The sequence below is a fragment of the Rhinoderma darwinii genome, chromosome 2 (assembly GCF_050947455.1).
Source record: "Rhinoderma darwinii isolate aRhiDar2 chromosome 2, aRhiDar2.hap1, whole genome shotgun sequence".
Taxonomy (NCBI): domain Eukaryota; kingdom Metazoa; phylum Chordata; class Amphibia; order Anura; family Rhinodermatidae; genus Rhinoderma; species Rhinoderma darwinii.
The window spans coordinates 409,879,722-409,899,937 of NC_134688.1; the positions used below are offsets into that span (position 1 = coordinate 409,879,722).

General features: G+C 45.8%; 1 protein-coding gene across 2 annotated transcripts in view; it reads left to right on the plus strand.

Moving 5' to 3' along the window:
• Positions 1–16,854: 16,854 nt before the first annotated feature.
• RILP (Rab interacting lysosomal protein) overlaps positions 16,855–20,216 on the plus strand; it is a 52,856-nt gene continuing 49,494 nt past the window's right edge. For both annotated transcript variants that reach the window (XM_075850807.1, XM_075850808.1), the window contains exon 1: positions 16,855–17,185. In XM_075850807.1, the coding sequence (XP_075706922.1) occupies positions 16,910–17,185 (276 nt within the window). In that variant the 5' untranslated portion in view covers positions 16,855–16,909. The remainder of the gene's footprint in view (positions 17,186–20,216) is intronic.

Genomic DNA, 20,216 nt, shown 5'->3' on the forward strand with positions numbered 1-20,216 from the left:
CCCCGTCCCACTCTATTAGTATTCTAGTAATAAAATAAAACACAATCGCCCTTTTTGCTTATAAAGTGCCTTTATTAATAAAAAAATAAAAATAAACCATACATATTTGGTGTCACCGCGACCGTAACGGCCTGAACTATAAAAATATGTTCATTCCACGTGGTGAATCAGGCTGCATGGACTGCTCTTCACACCAGGATGTAAAGGTTTTCCAAACTCTATTATAAACCTTGACTGTAGATGGCAGTCTAGTTGATAGAAGGGTATTAACAACTTCCACGGATAAACCCAAGACTGTCAGCCACCCAACCGTAAGTTGTAACATTTGGGGTCGAGGATGGAGGAGATCTTGTATATTGGGAAGTCTCCAGAATCTGCCTTTCGAGAGAGACCATACACTAGTGAACCATGCCCTGCAGGGCCAGAAGGGAAGAATAGCTATTAATTCTGCTTGGTCTTGGATAATCTTCATCAAGATCCTGGATATCAGGAGGAACGGAGGAAAGACATAAATCAGACCCTTTTCCCAAGGTGAAAGGCTGTTTATAGCTAGAGTCCTGGGGGGGGTGGTTTAGGAAGCAGCAGGTTTGAACTTTTGAGTTCTCTGTTGCCGTGGTGTCCAGAACTGGCATTTCCATCTTCAGAACAATCTGAGAAAAAACTATTGGATTTAAACTCCATTCTCCTGGATGCAAGGGAAAGCGGCTGAGAAGGTCTACCTTGACATTCAAGGCTCCTCTGATGTGCACCCCTGATATGCCCAGAGTGTTGTGCTCTGCCCAGGACATGAGGTCTCTGCATAGTGCAGACATTTTGGAACTCCTCTTTCCTGTTTGTTTATATAAAACACTGTGTGGAAATTGTCTGATTGGACCACCAGATGAAAATTTAGTAAATGTCGGGTTGCTCGTTTGACCGCCATTAGTTCTCTCAGATTGGAAGATTGCCTTGTTTCTACTTTTGACCACTTGGCCTGCGTGAATAGACTGTCTACACGGGCACCCCAACCCCATCCGTGGTGAGAATCTTCTGAGGTTGGGGAACCAGAGATCTGCGCTGCAAAAGTCTGTCGGAATTGAGCCACCACTTCAGTTCCTGTATTGATGATGGAGAGACTATCATTTGATCTTCCAGACTGATGTCTGTTCCAGGCTTGTAAGATGTTACACTGTAAGGTTCTGATGTGGGCTTTGGCCCAGGGGACTGCGGCTATTGCTGATGTTAGGAGCCCGAGGAATCGCATAGCTTTCCGAATTGAGACTTTTAGGTGATCTATTGGACGTCTCACTGAGGATTGTATGGATTTTCTTCTGTCTGGAGATAAGGAAATTGTGGGATGACATGAGTTTATTACGAATCCTAGAAATATGAGCTCTTGTGCAGGAGTGAGCTGTGATTTTTATTTTTTTTATTTTTTTTATTTTTTTTGGGGGGGGATTTATGATGTGATCGTGCAGAAATTGTGCAATGAAGATGTTGACGTAGGCGCTGTTCTGTAGGAGCTTTTGTTAGCCAATCGTCAAGATAAGGTATAATGCCTATCCCTCTCAACCAGAGAGCGGCGGTTAGGACTACTGTAATCTTTGTGAATACCCTGGGAGCTGATGTTATGCCGAATGGAAGGCAAGTGAACTGCAGGTGGTATAGGTGTCTGGATATCTGAACTGCTATCCTCAGATTTCCGATGACTGGGAAGAATAGGGATATGCAAGTAGGCGTCTGTGAGATATATGGTTGCTATAATGTCGTTTAATTCCAGAAGGGATATCACTGAATAAATGGATTCCATTTTGAATCTCTCTGAAGATATTTGTTGAGAAAGGTAAGGTCTATGATTAGTCTTAATCTGTTGTCTGGTTTGGGGATTGCAAACACCATGCAGTATACTCCTTGGCCGACTTCTTCTGATGGTACCTCTTCCAGTGCTGATTTTTGGATAACTTCTTGAAGTTGATGAATCACAGAGAAAAACGATTTGTGGGTTTCTTTAAAAACTCTAGTGCATACCCATTCTGAAGTGTTGAAGCAACCCATGCATCTGATGACGTCCTAGATCATAAGGACGAGAAATTCTTTAATCTGGCTCCTGCCTGCATAGGGGGAGACCTGGTGTTCTAGTTCCAAAGGTTTCTGATTTGGACCCTTTTTCCTGAAAAAAAGAGGACGATTGCTTATTTGGTCTAAATCTTCTTTTGTCAAAGAACTTGTTGTTTGCTCTGGATCTTGGAGAGCTTCGAAGTCCTTTGACCTCGAAGGGACCGCTGAAAGGGCATTTTCTTAGGTTATCGAAATTTTGTGCCTTTACCTTCTCCAATGGACTCTTGAATGTTGTCCATTTGTGGACCAAAGAGGGTTCCAGGATGAAAGGGGCAAACTACAAAAGTTTTTTTTTTTGATGGAGTGTCACCTGCTGACCACAATTTAATCCGTAATGCCCTTCTGGTCATGTTAGAGAGTGCCATTGCTCCAGAGGAAAATTTCATAACCTCTAAAGGAAAATCACATAAAAATTCTGATGCGGCAAACGGCTGTGAACAGGGCCTTAGGGTTTTCTCTTTTTTTCCTTGTGGACATTGGGGTATTTTTGTTTTGTTTTTTTAGCTAAAAGTAGATCTTATTGGAAAAAAATTTAAATATTGCATTTTCATGTCCAAATTCTAATATGTGAAACACCTGTGGTGTCAAAATGCTCACTACACCCCCTAGATGAATTCCTTGTGGGGTGCAGTCTTTTTTTGGCATGTTTCCTTTGTTTTGGCATCACAAGACCTCTTCAAACCTGACATGGTGCCTAAAATACATTCTAATAAAAGAAGGCCCCAAAATCCTCTAGCTTCTGAGGCCGGTGCTTCAGTCCATTACCGCACTAGGGTCACATGTGGGATATTTCTAAAAACTGCAGAATCTGGGCAATAAATATTAAGTTGCGTTTCTCTGCTAAAATCAATTATGTTACAGAAAAAGGATTAAATATGAATGTCTGCAAAAAAAAAGTCACCTTTTAGTTTTGAATTCTTGTGAAACTCTTAAAGGGTAAAGAAACTTTCTAAATGTGGTTTTGAATACTTTGAGGGGTGCAGTTTTTAAAATGGGGGTGACTTATGGGGGATTGTATAGGCCCCCTCAAATCAACTTCACAACTGAACTGGTCCCAGAAAAAAATAACCTTTTCTTGAAAATGTGAGAAATTTCTGCTCAAGTTCTAAGCCTTGTAACGTCCTAGAAAAATAAAAGGATGGTCAAAAAAAGATGCCAATCTAAAGTAGACCTATGGGAACTATTAATTAGCCACTATTTTGTGTGATATTATGATCTGTTTTACAAGCAGACACCTTTTAACTTAAGAAAAATGCGAAATTTTGTTTTTCACAATTAAATACAGAACATATTGACCAAATTTGCTGCACCTCCTAAGATGGCGGAAGAGGCAGCGTTCTGCGCACGCACCAGACGGAGCTTCCGGTGTCAGCAAATTTCTATTTACTGCGGCCTGGCGTTGCATGCAGTTGCACTCAGCTGGACAGCAGAGTCTATCTGGTCACACTAAGTCCCTGGGCTCCAGGTGACGTTCCCTGCGGACATTCTGAATGTGTTGTCTTGACTCTGTCTCTATTTCAGATGTCTCATCGGGAAAAGATCCAGGAAAAGCAGGCACAGATTGTGCCTGGAATGTCAACAGCCGCTTCCAGAGGTACATGAGGACAATGTTTTGTGAAGCTTGTATACCTTGTCCAGATAATTCTTCTTTCCCTATTGTTCCAAAGGCAGCACACAATGGGTTAATGACCTGCTTCTTCCCAGCTAGTACAGAAGAAAAAAGACCATTAGTCTTAATTACAACCTCATTAACCCTCAGGCTAATGGTATAAAGCACACCTTGAAGGGACACCCAATGTTTTGTTTTTTTTCTTCTGTCTCAGCTGGACAGGTTAATTTTCTTCTCTCAACAGGTTTTTTTATTTTGTGCAACGTTGGCCATGTGTGGAATCCTAGGGAGGTCTCTAGTGCGTCCCCTTAGCCCTCCGAAGTTGTTTTCCCACTGTGTGGTGTTTACTGGAGTGGCATTAATTGACACCTCCCTGGTCGGATGATTAGGCGTGTCTCGTGCGTCTTACCAAAATTCACGGCCGGAGCATCAGCTGTGATTTCTGCTGGGCTTGTCTGGAGTAGAGCCGCACGCCTGCACTGAAGTCCCTGGTAAGGGAAATTGCCACTGTGCAACTCCGGAAGTCAACGCTGGGATGCCAGTCTGGACGTAATCGGTGTATGCCCAGTTCCGGAAGTCGGCACAGTGCGCATGTGCGGAAGTTACCGATCATCGCGAGATGCCATCTTCAATATAATGGTGCGCTTTTCAGCAATGGTGGCCAGTACCATTGCCAGGCTCCCAACTACAGTCAGCCAGAAAGGTGGGATGTGGTTATTTCTTTTGCTCTTAAGGCCTCATGCACACTTCCGTTTTTTTCTTCAGGGTGCTATCCGGTTTTGTCACTGATAGCACCCTGAACCCATTAATTTCAATGGGGCCATGCACACCTCAGTTTTTTTGACGGTCCGTTGCTCCTTTCCGTTCCAAAGTAGAGCATGTCCTACTTTGGTCCGGGATTCCGTGACCGTGAGGCCCATGCAAGTCAATGGGGCCGTCAAAAAAACTGAAGGCACACGGAAGGCATCCGTGTGCCGTCCGTGTGCCGTCCGTGTGTGACGGAGCCGTTGCCTAGCAACCGCCGGGCGGGCAGAAAAACATGACAAAAATATTACACTAATCGGCAGCCACTTGTCTCTATCAATAACTGATAGAGAAAAGAGGTTTCTAATTAAAAATAAAATAAAAAGCCTTTCATATGTACCCGGTCGTTGTCTTGGTGACGAGTCCCTCTTCTTCCTCCAGTCCGACCTTCTTTTGTGACGCAGCAGCCTGTGATTGGCTGCCGAGACCGCGGCAGCCTGTGATTGGCTGCCGAGGGCGCGGAAGCCTGTGATTGGCTGCCGAGGGCGCGGCAGCCTGTGGTTGGCTGCCGAGGGCCCGGCAGCCTGTGGTTGGCTGCCGGGGCCGCGGCAGCCTGTGATCGGCTGCCGGGGCCGCGGCAGCCTGTGATTGGCTGCCGAGGCGACATGGATTGAACGTCATCGCTGGAGGCCGGACAAGAGGAATGTAAGTATGATTTTTTTTCTTTATTACATTATTTCCGCGCGCCGAGCATGGTACTGTCACCCTGGACAGTACCATGCTCGGCGCACGGAAACGGAAACACGGAGTGCACACGGGAGTGCACACTGAAACCACACGGCCGCTAAAACGGGTTCATGGACCCGTCAAAAGCGGCCGTGAAAAAGGTGTCGGAAGTGTGCATGAGGCCTAAAGGTTTATAGAGCAAAGAAAAGGTCTTTTATTACTGGTCAAGCCTGCTGTTTTCTCACACTGTCCCTAGATGCCTAACTCTCAAACGGGAAAACGCTAAAAGATAGCTAAACATAGGATGTGTTCTCAGTGTGAATGTCAGGGATCATTACCATGTATATTGTTTGCAAAAATATTATCCATATATATATATATGTATCAGTATATTACACAAAGAGATTGGATCTATAGAACACAAAGGTACCTGGATACTGAAAGCTGCAACCTGTTTACAAAAACGGCCTTCAACTCTAAGCTGTACCTGCAAGTACGAGCTCTTACGGTGAGTCTAACAACTTACCACTACTATCCATCATTCTGCCTATCAAGGTTTATCTTGCACCATATGGCGCTGGGTATATTTTTCTCTTCTCAGATTAATGTCTCTGGCTCTGTACTGCGCAGACGCAGGCCACAGCAGTCACACAGCAGAGAAGCCGGTTTGTAGGGAGATCGCAGGTGCCATTATGAAGACCAGCTGCACTGCAGGTAAGGTGTGTGTCTCTGTCTGTCCCTGTCTGTCCCTCTCTCTCTCTCACAGACCCCCGCTCTCGTGACCCCCGACGGGCCGCCCATGCATTGCATTGCAGACTACAAGCTGACATAAACGGCCCTTGTATTCTGCTGACGACACCTGCAGTGCAGCCATTGAGTCTGTCATCCCCTGCTGATTTATTATCAGTGCAGCTCCTGCTGATTACATATCGTGCTTGTTCTGATCTTCTAAGGCATCATGCCCACTTCAGTCTTTTTCTTCAGGGTGCTAGCCGTTTTTCAGACAAAAGTAGAGCATGTCCTACTTTGGTCCGAGATTCCGTGACCGTGAGGCCCATGCAAGTCAATGGGGCAGTCAAAAAAACTGAAGGCACACGGAAGGAATCCGTGTGCCGTCCGTGTGTGACGGAGCCGTCGCCTAGCAACGGCCGGGCAGGCAGAGGTACACATACAGATAGATACTGCACTAATCGGCAGCCCCTTCTCTCTGTCAGCACTGATAGAGAGAAGAGGCTGCTGATCAGTGCTGGAACGCAGCAATAATAAGAAAAATAAGTTCATACGTACCCCGGCCGTTGTCTTGGCGACGCATCCCTCCTCTGACATCCAGTCCGAACTCCCTGGATGACGCAGCAGTCCATGTGACCGCTGCAGCCTGTGATTGGCTGCAGCGGTCACATGGTCTGAAATGTCATCTCAGGAGGCTGGACTTGTGGAAGAAGCAGGCAAGCAGGGAGCTCTGGGTAAGTAGTAACTTTTTTTTTTTTGTTGCGTTTTTTAAAAATGAACCATTGATCTATATTGTAAGCGCCGCGCATGGTATTCCCTGTCCAGTGGTAGTCTCTGTCCAGTGTGCTGAAAGAGTTAAAAGGCTGCACTGATCGGCAATAACTCTTTCAGCACCCTGGACAGTGAGTACCGATGGACAGGGAATAGCATGTGTGGCACTCACAATATCGTGTACATAGTGTGAACGGGTTTCAGTTTCCTCTCGGCCGTGACGCTGGAGGAGACTGTCAGCAGTATTGGGCGGTGATTCTGGAGGAGACTGTCCGCAGGATTGTATGGTGACGCTGGAGGAGACTGTCAACAGTATTGGGCGGTGATGCTGGAGGGAGACTGTCAGCAGGATTGTATGGTGACGCTGGAGGAAAGGGTCAGCAAGATTGGGTGGTGATCCTGGGGGAGACTATCAGCAGGATGGAGGGATAAAGACATTTAGCAGGAGAGGCATGTAAAATGCGCAAAAAAACCGTGTCAAATACACGCTGTGTGAACCGGTCAACTGAAAAGTTATTCACTTCACTTTCATCATTCTAAGGGTATGTTCACACGCAGTGTTTTCAGCCGTTTTCCGGGCCGTAAACGTCCCAAAAAACGGCTGAGAAATTGGAAGCAGAACGCCTCCAAACATCTGCCCATTGATTTTAATGGGAAATACGGCGTTTTGTTCCGACGGGGCGTTTTGTTCCGACGGGGCGTTTTTCCAAAAATGGCACGTAAAAGGATGCCCATCAAAAAGAAGTGCATGTCACTTCTTGGGACGTTTTTGGAGCCGTTTTTCATTGACTATAGAAAAACAGCTCCAAAAACTACCATAAAAAACGCTGTAAAAAATGCGAGTTTGTTTAAAAAATGGCTGAAAATCAGGAGCTGTTTTCCCTTTGTTTTGTAAGCGTGTGAACATACCTATAGCCTTTTGGTGTGTCATATAGCTTCTGCGAGCTGCATTTCAACAATCACACCCAAAATGGCAGCCGCACACTGCTTAGCAATTTGAAGACACCTTTTCCTGGCTTGTAGGAAGGGGGGGGGGGCGAGATTCCCTCCCATATTTACGGAGCTGTGCTTTGCCTTATTCACCTTGCTGTAATTCTGGGAAGTGATCCCTCTGGTGGCGAACATAGGAAAACATGTCAAATTATTATTTAATTTTGAATACTTTCCACCATGTGGAAGAAAGCAAAAAACGTAAAAAATATAATAGAAAAAAAAAGGTTTAATTAGCGACACATTCCCTTTAAGACCAGTACGGTTAGCACTGGTACATCTTCAATCTCTCCTTCAGAACAAGTCAGTTCTGATACAATCAATCTGGCCATTGTATCTTATGTCAACAAACAGGGTGGCACGAAGAGTCCAGCCCTGATCCGAGAATGTGCTTTCATAATGAAATGGGCAGAGAAGAATGTGCTGAATATCTCGGAAAGCCATCTTTGGGGTCCCTGAATGTGACAGCAGACTGGTTGAGCTGGAATATGGTCAAGCCCTCAGAGTTGGCTCTCAACAGACAAGTCTTCTTGATGATAACCCAGAGAATGGAAACTCCAGAAATGGATCTCATGTCAACCAGTCTGAACACTCATCTGCCTCAGTTTTTCTCTCTGAATAGAGAGGATCAATCGGTTGCAACAGACGCTCTATCCATCAGCTGGGAAGGAAGATTTCTATAAATATTTCCTCCTGTTCCATTGATCACTAGAGTCCTGCAGAAAATCAGGAGAAAACAATTGTGATTGCAGTAATTCCATTCTGGCTGAGACGGGGATGGTTTCCCCTTCTGCTTTCCCTATCAGAGGGAGAATATTGGAAGCTGCCACTGAGGAAAGATCTCCTGACTCAGAATGGTCTCCTTCACCTGGACCCTCAGCGCCTGCACCTTACAGCTTGGAAGCTGAAAGGGGGAACCTAAAGAAAGCTGGTTTCTCAGAGGAACGCTCTCTGCAGCCAAAAAACCCAACACTATCAAAGTGTATAACAGGGTATGGAGGATATTGTCAGAGTGGTGTACTGTGTTTTCAACCTACAGAAGTTCATCCTGTTCACCCTCCAGCTCCTTCATGGGACATTTCCATTGTAATCAAACATCTATCTTAGTCTCCGTTTGAGCCCATCAGTGAAGCTTCCTTGCAACACGTTGGTGGCGGTCTCGTCCGCTAGAAGAATTGTTTAAATTCAAGCTTTCTACCTTAGAGACTTGCAGGACTGTTTAGTTTATCGTACAATGCCAGGGTTCCTCCTTAAAGTACCATCTTAAATAGCCATTAATCATGAGATCTTCCTGCCAGTTCTGTCCCCAAATCCTGCTTCAGAGGAGGAATCAAAACTACACTCCTTGAATGTTGTTACGATGCGGGGTGTGGACCCACTGGACTGTACCGCGTAGCCACGGCCATCGAGGGGTAAGTCAGAACGACGGGCCGTGGCCATAGACGTAACATTATCCCCCCTCTTACGCCCCCTCTTCTTGGGACCGGAGAGGGAGGTCCCGGACGAGCTGCCAGGAGCCACTGCGGATCTAGGAGTCCTGGAGTAGTGGTTCAGAACCACGGGTTTCAGCAAGGAGACATTGAAGGAGTTAGGGATCTTGAGGATAGGAGGCACCCGCAGCTTGTAAGACACTGGGTTAATCTGTAGCAGGATTTCGAAGGGTCAGAGGAACCTAGAGGCAAATTTGCAGGATGGCACCCTCAGCCACATATTCTTAGAAGACAACCAGACCTTCGTACCTGGAAGAAACTGAGGAGGAGCCCGTCTTCTTGTATCTGCCTTTCTCTTCATTCGGTCCACCGCCAGCAGGATAGAAGATCAGGTCCGTTGCCATATTTGCAGAAAGTCCCTGAAGGTAGCATCAGCTGCAGGCACCTGGGACATAGTAGACACAGGAAGAGGTATACGAGGATGTTGGCCGTAGACGATGAAGAACGGACTGGACGTGGTGGACTCACTAGTGTGGTTATTATAGGAGAACTCTGCCCACGGGAGCAGCTGCACCCAGTCATCATGCTGTCTGGAAACAAAGTGACGCAGATAGTTTTCCATAGTCTGGTTAACCCCCTCGACTTGCCCATTGGATTGGGGATGATTGGCCGAAGAGAAATCCAACTTTACACCGCGGAGACAGCAGAGTGCTCTCCAAAATTTCGAGGTGAACTGGACCCCTCGGTACAAGACAATATGCCGGGGCAAGCCGTGCAGACGAACGATGTGTTGAATGAAGAGGTCGTTCAATCGTGCAGCAGAAGGCAGACCAGTCAAGGGGACAAAATGAGCCATCTTAGAACATCGATCCACCACCACCCAGATCACACTGCACCCCGCAGAGGGAGGGAGATTTGTGACAAAATCCATTCCGACATACTGCCAGGGAGCAACGGGCACAGGCAGCGGCTGGAGCAGACCAGCCGGTCTGGAGTGGGCAAGTTTATTTGCTGCACATATTGTACATGAGGAGACAAAATCCATGACGTCTTTGGGCAGCGTGGGCCACCAGAACTGGATGGCGATTAGATCTTGGGTCTTACGAGCACCCGAGTGACCTGCCAGCTTGGAACTGTGACCCCAGTGAAGGATTCTTCCTCTGTCTGCCAGACGCACAAAAGTCCTTCAAGGAGGAATGTCTCTAACTTGCAGAGGGTTCACAGAGAAGATGCAGGAAGGATCAATAATATTCTGTGAGGACTCCACAGTGTCCTCTGTTTCAAATGACCTAGACAAAGCATCGGCACTCACATTCTTGTCGGTAGGTCGGTAGTGGAGTTTGAACCGGAACCGAGCAAAGAACAATGACCACCTGGCTTGATGAGGATTCAACTGCTGGGCCGTCTGTAGATAGGTCAGGTTCTTGTGATCCATGAAGACAAGGATAGGATGGACTGCGCCCTCCAGTAGGTGTCTCCACTCCTGCAGAGCCAGCTTGATGGCCAGTAACTCCCGATCCCCAATCGAGTAGTTGCGCTCTGCGGAAGAAAACAGCTTGTAATAGTAGCCACATACTACAGTCTTTCCCTTCAGACCTTTTTGGAACAACAGTGCACCAGCACCAACAGAGGAAGCGTCCACCTCTAAAGAAAACTGTAGGGATACATCAGGGTGGTGAAGAATAGAGGCTGACGTGAAGGCTTTTTTTAAGGATTCAAATGCGGCTTCTGCTTCCGGAGTCCACACTTTGGCATTCATGCCCTTCTTAGTGAGGGTAGAGATGGGAGCTGTCAAAGATGAGAAGTTGGGAATGAACAGCCGGTAGAAGTTGGCGAATCCCAGGAAGCGTTGTATGGCCCTTAAGCATTGGGGGTGTGGCCACTCCAGGACAGCCTTTACCTTCTCAGGGTCCATCTTGAGGCCCTGATCGGAGATGATGTAGCCCAGGAAAGGAAGAGACTTTTTTTCAAACACACACTTCTCCCGCTTGGCATAAAGATGATTCTCTCTTAAACGAAGCAACACCTAGCGGAAATTGCTCTGATGAGTTACTGGATCTGGGGAAAAAAAATCTAAATGTCATCGAGATACACCACAACACAAACATAAAGGAGATCACAAAAACTGTCATTGACAAATTCTTGAAACACCGCGGGGGCGTTACACAGGCCGAAGGGCATAACCAGGTATTCGTAGTGCCCATCACGTGTATTAAAAGCAGTCTTCCACTCGTCACCTTGACGAATCCGGATCAGATTGTAGGCCCCCCGCAGGTCCAGTTTAGAAAAACATTTTGCCCCCGTATGCGATCAAACAGTTCGGAAATCAAAGGCAGTGGGTACCTGTTCTTCACTGTGATCTGGTTGAGGGTCGATTGCAGATTTCTGAGGGCTTAATTGCAGACTTCCTGCAATTATGTGCGCACTGGCCCTTTAAGACCGTGCACGGGTGGATACAGTCTTGATACCAGGAAGTGAGTGCCGGCGTCTCACTGGGGGACGACGCAGCAGAGAGCACACACGTCCATGGCCATGGCCGTCGAGGGGTAAGTCAGAACGATGGGCCGTGGTCATAGACGTAACAGATGTCAGGAGGGCAGTACTTTGTTTTCTAGACAAAGTCAAAGACTTTTGGCTTTCGGAAGCTCTATTCATGCAATACCAAGACAGGAATAAGGAAAAAAGACCAGCAAGTCAACGTTGGCAAGGTGGATTCGTAACATCGTTTCCTTCTATTATCAATTGGAAGGCATCAAATCCCTGCTTCAAATCAAAGCGCATTTTACAAGATCCACATCAGCATCTTGGGCAGAGTTTGCGCATATTTCTCTAGACCAAATATGCAAAGCTGCAGTATGGTCCAGTCCCACTACATTGATTATGAAGCATTTATCGTTTGAATCTAAGTATCACGATGGGCTCGGCCTTTGGCAAAGGAGTGCTTATTGCTTTGAACATTCTTTCTGTGCTGCCTGGGAACGACCAGGAATATGAAAATTTACTCACCGAAGTTGTTTCCTGTAGTCCGAAGGCAGCACAACTATATCCTCCCCAATAAAATTCCTTTTGCTGCACAAAACAAGTCTGGTTAATGTCTCCAGAGGGCTTATATAGGGAGCCTGCTTGCCAATTTAATTGCTAATTAATCTGTTATCTTCTGTCCAATAGGCGTCAAGTGAAACGTAACCCTTCTGTGCTCCCTTCAGGAAACAAACATTTTGGTGAGTAAAATTTCATTATTACAAGTTATGAGAACTACATTCTGGAGATGGGACGTTGATCCAGGGATTTATTCTGATTGCCATATGTGTAGTCGGGGAGAAATTCTTCCCCTAATGAGGCAATTGACATCAATCTCATGGGGGTTTTTGCCTGAAAATGACTGTCCACCGACGGTCCCCATCCAACCTGACAGAGCTTGAGAGGATCTGCAGAGAAGAATGGCAGAAAATCCCCAAATCCAGGTGTGCAAACCTTGTGGCATCATACCCAAGAAGACTGGAGGCTGTTATCGCTGCGAAAGATGCTTCAACTAAGTACTGAGTAAAGGGTCTGAAAAATGTTGTCAATGGAATATTTTCGTTTTTCCTTTTCAATGGATTAGCAGAGATTACCAACATTCTGTTTTCACTTTGTCATTATGGGGTAATGAGTGAAGAATGATGGGGGGAAACATTTTTTGCGCAAGGCCACAACATAGCAAAATGCGAAAAAATTAAAAGGGTCTGCAGACTTTCTGAATGCATTGTGTATATATATATATATATATATATATATATATATATATATATATATATATATATATATATACAGAGTCAGGCAGCACTGGCAGCGTATGGGTGCAAGCTCTAAGGAACAGACCAAGTTCCAAGTATATACAAATCGAAAAATAAGCAGCAACTCCAAAGTTCAAGTGAAAAAATGGGTACTTTATTTCCCGTGCGACGTTTCAGCTCCATCCACTGGAGCCTTTCTCTGCTTGAGAAAGGCTCCAGTGGACGGAGCTGAAACGTCGCACGGGCAATAAAGTACCCATTTTTTCACTTGAACTTTGGAGTTACTGCTTATTTTTCGATTTGTGTATAGATAGATAAGTAGATGGATAAAGAGAAAAATAAATCAGCACAGCTTCAGTAGTCGGGTGCAACTCAGTTCTCCCAGACTCGAGCTATAAGTCAGACAGATTCAAATAGCAAAAAAATAGAGGCAGCACTCCAGTGGTGTGAGAAAAAGTGGTGTGTTTTAATTCACTCCAGTAGGAACGTTTCAATCCGTCTCGATGCGATCTTTGTCAAGCATATTTTTAAAGTTGTGTTGGAAGCAGGAAAAATAGTCAAGCCTAAGGATCTGAGCGACTTTGACAAGGGACAAATTGTAATAGCTAGACGACAGGGCATCTCCAAAACAGCAGGTCTTGTGGGGTGTTCCTGGTATGCAGTGGATAGTACCTACTAAAAGTTGTCCAAGGAAGGACAACCGACGACAGGGTCATGGGCGCCCGAGGCTTATTGATGCGCATGGGAAGCAAAGGCTAGTCAGACTGATCCCATCTCACAGAAGAGTTACTATAGCACAAATTACTAAAAAGTTAATACAGGCTATGATAGAAATGTGAAATGTAAAAACACAGTGCATTTTGGGGCAGCATAGTCGGAGACCGGTCAAAGTGCCCATGCTGACCCCTGTCCACCGTCAAGAGCACCTATTATGGGCACGTGAGCATTAGAACTGAACCATGGAGCAATGGAGGAAGGTGGCCTGGTCTGATGCATCACATTTTGCATCACGTGGACGGCGGGGTACGTGTGCGTCGCCTACTTGGGGAAGAGATGGCACCAGGATTTACTATGTGAAGAAGGCGAGCCCGTGGAGGCAGTGTAATGTTCTGGGCAATGTTCTACTGGGAAACTTTGGGTTCCGGCATTCATGTGTATGTTACTTTAACACGTACTACCTATCTCAAAATTGTTCCAGACTTATTACACCCCTTCATGACAACAGTATTTCATAATGGCAGTGGCCTCTTTCAGCAGGCTAATGCATTTACATGGGGAACCTCTGTGGTATACAGAGAACATATATCCTGTCTGCATTGGCGTAACTATAGGGGTTGCAGTTGCGACTGGGCCCCTATGTCGATGGGCTGTGAGTCTTCAGTTGTCGCCCAAACATGTCGGCCCTTATAAGCCTTGCAAGCAACAATAGGTGATCTTGTCTCTTATGTCACATACATAGTAACAGTTTGTGTTAAATGACTTTCATGTTGCACGGCACAATGAGTAATTCATCTTTAATTTTTTCGGCACGCAGTACAAAAAAGGTTGCCTACCTCTGGTCTATGTGATAAACAGCCAATTTACAAATGACTTACTTTAAAAATTCCTGTTTTATATATGCAAAGTGTCCAGAAGTCACTGCCACTTAGGGTATGTGCACACAACATATTTTCAGACGTAATGGAGGCGTTTTATGTCTCGAATTACGCCTGAAAAACTTCTCTAAAACGCCTCGGAAACCAACTAATTTACGAGTGAAATAACGCCCCAATTTACGCCTCAACATGAAAAATGCTCCGAAATACGCCTTGAAAACACCTCAAATTCAGAGGCTGTTTTTCTTAAAATAGCTCCGTAATTTACGGATGTATTTTGGTAATCGTGTGAACATACCCTTAGTGTAACCCTACGAGCCAGAGGCGTAACTAGGAAAGACTAGGCCCCATAGCAAACTTTTGACTTGGTCCCCCCCCCCCAAGGTGCCACATACAACCCCCCTTATAGATGGTGCCCCCTGTAAACAGTTCTATACAGTAGACAGTGTCACACCGCACTTGTAGATAGCGCCCCACCTCCCCCTTGTAGATAGTGCCATACAGCCCCCGCTGTCGATATTACCATAAAGCCCCCCTGTATATAGCGCCATACAGCTCCCTTGTATATAGTGCCACACAGCTCCCCTTCCTTGTATATAGTGCCACACAGCCCCCCTTAGTAGATAGTGCCACACAGCCGCACCTTTAGTAGATAGTGCCACAAACAGACCCCTGTACACTGCTCCACACACAGACCCTGTCTAGCGCCACAGCTCTCCCCCTTGTAAAAAGTGCCATACAGCCACTAGTATAGTGCCACACAGCCTCCGCTTAGTCGGGCCACACAGCCCCTAGTATATAGTGCCACCCTGCTCCCCCCTTGTATATAGTGCCGCCTTGCTCCCCCTTGTATATAGTGCCACCCTGCTCCTCCCCTTGTATATAGTGCTACCCTGCTCCCCCCTTGTATATAGTGCCACCCTTCTCCCCCCTTGTATATAGTGCCGCCCTGCTCCCCCCTTGTATATAGTGCCACCCTGCTCCCCCTTGTATATAGTGCCTTGTACTGCCCTGGCATGCGCGGTGCAGCGATGAAGCAGGGCAGAGGACACCGCGCTGCACGGTGCATGCCCAAGTAATACAAGGCAATGGCGCATCCGAGAAAGTTATATCAGCCAGGGGGATGTCAATCAAACATGGAAAGGTGGGTTTGGAGGCAGGACTATGTGACTCTTCAGGATAGTGGCACCACCCCATGACCCTTTAATGAGTAATTAGCATACAGCGTGCACCGTTGAAAAAGATTTTATAGATTTTGCTGCATCTGAAAAAAACATACATTTGGAAATATTGTCAGGTCATGTATTAGTGAATGGTGGCGGTTCAAGGGGTTAAAATTACCAGGTTCCCATTAAATATACAATGAATTAAAAACAATTCCATCTGCCCTGCAATTTTGTTATTATAATTATACTCTATATAATTACAGCTCCAGAACCAAGCTCAGTACATATATGCAGCACCAGAACAAAGATCAGTACATAAATACAGCACCAGAACAAAGCTCTAACGCACGCACGCACGCACATACACGCGCACACACCCCCCCTATAGATAGCGCCAGGGTCGGGATTCCACTGCTGGTGAAGCCCCTGAATTCACTATCCATATATGGACAGTGACGTCAAAGGATCCTCCTTGGTCGGATTCTCCAGCCAGAGTGTTGCTGATGCTCAGTGTCCATATATGGCTGGTAGATTTAGGGATGATGGTTGTTATATAAAGGGATTATAGTTATATACAGGGATGATGGTTGTTATATACAGGGATTATGGTTATATACAGGGATGATGGTTGTTCTATACAGGGATGATAGATAGTCCAGCCATCATCCCCTTATATAACCCCCATCATCCCTGTATATAACCATCATCCCTGTATATACCAGACATCGTCCCTGTTTATAACCTCCATTATCCCTGTGTATACCAGCCATCATCCCCTTATATAACCTCCACCATCCCAGTATATAACCATCATCCCTGTTTATAACCCCCATCTTACCTGTAAATACTAGCCAGGCTGGTATATACAGAGATGATAGGGATGATGGCTGGTATATACAGTGATGATGAGGGATCATGGCTGGTATAGTCAGGGATGATGCAGGTTATATACAGAGATGATGGCTGGTATATAATTAGAATGCGCCTCTTCAGTTGTAAACATGCGTTAGGGGGTTTTTGCCTTGTCCCGCTCCACTAAACCCCTAGCTACGCCTCTGCCCGGTAGTAATAAATGAATCGCTCAGGCCGGGACTATGAAGGGGACGTGCAGGGAGCACTGGCGGAGTAAACCTAAGGTCAAACAGTGGGCGGTCCCGTACTTGTGGGTGGGGCGATGAAAAATTCAGTGAGTGGGCGTTCTCGTGTTTGTGGGCGGGGTTACGAGCCTCCCTTGGCTTGACAGCTGTGGCTGCAGGCATTAGAAGACAGCGGCGGGATGGAGGCTCCAGAGCGAGTGTGGCGGAGGGCCCCGGGTTCTCTGTCCCTGGAGGATGTGTACAGCATGGCGAAGAGCCTGGGCACCGAGCTGCAGAAACTGACAGAGCAGTACGGGCCGGAGTCGGTGTCCGGGGTGGTCCCGCAGGTGGTGCGCGTTCTGGAGCTGCTGGAGGGCTTCGCGGCCACCGGAAGGGAACGGGGCCCACCGGAGCATGAACTGCTGATCCGGGCCGTACAGAACATGCATATGGGCAGAGACGAGCGACCCGCACCGGTAAGTCCTATCTATTTATAGTGTAATGGAACGTGTGGAGGGCTACAGGTACCAGAAGGCAAGTGTGTATTTCCCCGTGGGAGTTATTGTTGTCAGATGGATGCTGACAGACACACGATCGCATATGTAAACCACTGCAGGCATGATTCATACAATAATATTGACTACTACCTGCTGCTGACAGCGTCACAACACGAGCAGTCTACTGCTGCAATGTGTGACGTCACATCGCGATATGATAAGACTAGATCGTGTAACGAGATTATGACATCACTGGTCCCCAGAGGATCCGGCCACATCACATGTCACAGACCCTGGGAACCAGAGATGTTCTGAGAAGCACAGCTAATGTGAAACTATTGTTCATTGATCAGGGACTAAAGGGGTTCCCCAGACCCTAAAAAATTTGTAATATGTGCAAGAAATAGTTAAATTCTAATATTTCCTTTCAAATTTGGCTCCGCTGGTCAGAGTTTCACCATTTTTTCTTTTGCCTTGGCTGAGCAATGACGTGATACCGCACCATGTGTCATGTGACCTTCAGCAGCTAACTGCTTTCCGCAATAGTGACGTCATTACAAACAACGCGTCTCTTTTGCGACCAGCTCCAGGAGTCATGTGATGCAGCACTGGACTTCATTAAAAAATAACAGGTAGCGGCAGGCGACCCGAATGATCAGCGATGCGGAAACGGTGGCTAATTTGATTGGTTATATATTACACAATTTTTAAAGGTCGGAAACCCCCCTTTTAGTAGAACTCTATATGTCTCCCTGGTCAAATAATCAACTTATTTAAAGATATTTACTTTCCAGATTTCCCTGTAGTACGTACAATAGTTGAAAAAACGTTGTCATTTGACAGTAAGCGTGGTTTTACATGGGCAGATTTTCCGGCCGTAGCGGGCGCCAATCAATGATAACTGCGCATCGATTGGCGCTCGTTTCCTCCGTTGACATCGTGAGTATGGGCACAACAATCGCTCATATGATTGTTCGTCCCCATACAGTTTGCATATTGTCGGTAGCACGTCCTCTGTTTACACGAATGATCAATATTTCGGTGGCATAAAAGATGTCAACAGCCGACAAACAAGCGTTTGCTCGTCAGTTGGCCAATCGCTGCCCTGTTTACACGAGGCAATGATCGAGAACGAGCGCTCACACAAGCCCTTGTTCAGCCGATCGTCTGCCTATGTAAAAGAGCCTTTAATTGAAGGTTAAAATAGTTTGTTCAGCCAACTAGTGGGTGAAGATTTGAAGCTTTTCCACGTTTTCCCCAAAGCAAGTGACAAAGTATCAGGTCAAAAATGGATCAGGCAGGTTGGATGATTCTTGGGCTTGTCAGCCAATGAAAACAAGCTTTGTCACTTTTTGGATTACGTCATATGAGTAGGTTAAAGGGATCTTAAGGTTTATATGGTATATCAACTAGTTATGCCATAAAACTTTAAATCCAGAGAATGTGGGTGCCCACTCAGTGTTCCGGGTATAGAAGTGGTCACTCTCGATTTAAAGTTCTACAGAAACGGCTGTTTGCTCACCCGCACATCCGTTTTCTTCAGATTGGTAGGGTTCTTTTTTTTTTTTAAAACCCAATAACTCCCTCTTATTCCTATCGTCTTCTTGATCCCAGTACGATCATTTAAAAAATTTTGGTCCCCCTATGGCCCCTGCTCCGCTTCGGGCCTAATATAATAATTTTTAGTAAATGTCCAGAGAGGAGGAGACCTCATCTCTCCTCAGTAGGCATTGCCTCCTGCATCACTGTGAGGCTGTCCGCTCTGATTGGACAGCGTCACAGTGAATCAGGAGGCAATGCCTACTGAGGAGAGATGAGGTCTCCTCCTCTCTGGACCTTTACTCAAAATTGACATTAGGCGCCAAGCATAGCAAGACAACGGGAGGGATAAAAAATAGACCGTGCTAGAATCAAGAGGATGCCAGGAATAAGGGGTCATATGTGGCTTGAGGGGGGAAAAAAACCATGACCGGTCCTTCATATTCTTGCAATGGTTAGATGAACAACCAGTTGATCGTGGGCCAGCAGATAGATTTCTCTCCGGTGTCTTTGGCCGACTTTACCTTTTGTACCTCTTCATCTTTCTAACCTCTCCAGATCCACTTCATGCAATCTGTAAACAGTATTTCTTTAAAACACACAGACGCACCTGCTAGAAGTGTTTTTCATACTTCCCTCTATTATACTGTATATTGTATATTTCAGTTTGGTGAACCTACTACTTTTATATTAGGAAATTTCATAAGTCCCTAATATTAACTTTACTGCTGCTTTCGTTTGCGAAACTTATAATAATAATAATAATAATAATTAATAATGCAAACCCGCCAGAGCAATGTAAACTCTGCAATGCCATACAAGCGTTGGTCAGGACTTTGTATTCTGCTGATGAATTTGCGGAGCAACTTCAGGGATTTGATATCTTTGCTGCCCTGTAAGTTTATTGACTCTTCGTGTGAACCTGTGTAAAGTTTTGTGTGTGTTTCTTTTTTTTGGTGTGTGTGTATATAATAAATCAATAGGATTTCTGTAGCTCATATGACATTCACTTTTAGTATCACACCAGTGAGGAGGTCAGATAAAAATAGGCAGCGACGGAACGTTAAAGGAAGTGAACGTAGTGCTGAACCAGACGTCTTGTGCACCATTACCCCATAGGCCATATATATATTTGTCAGAACAATATCCTATTGATAAGACTTTGGCAGTAAATTTTAACAGGTCCTTCTTTTTTTTTTTTTTTTGGTATTCTGTCTTCCACTGGACATCTGTACAGATGTCAAGCCTTATAATAAGATGACAAAGGCGTCGGAAATACAGGGGGGGGGGGGAGGGTCTGCCGCATTGTTTGTCATAATTAGTTTCTGGGACCCTACATTGACTGGGTGCGCCTCTGCATACAATAATTTACTGTACACGGGACCTGCTCCAACATGCCAGGCTTTCTATATTACTGATAACCGGTAGGAATTGAGGCTGTAACCCATTCCCTGCTCCTCTTGCTTTGTTT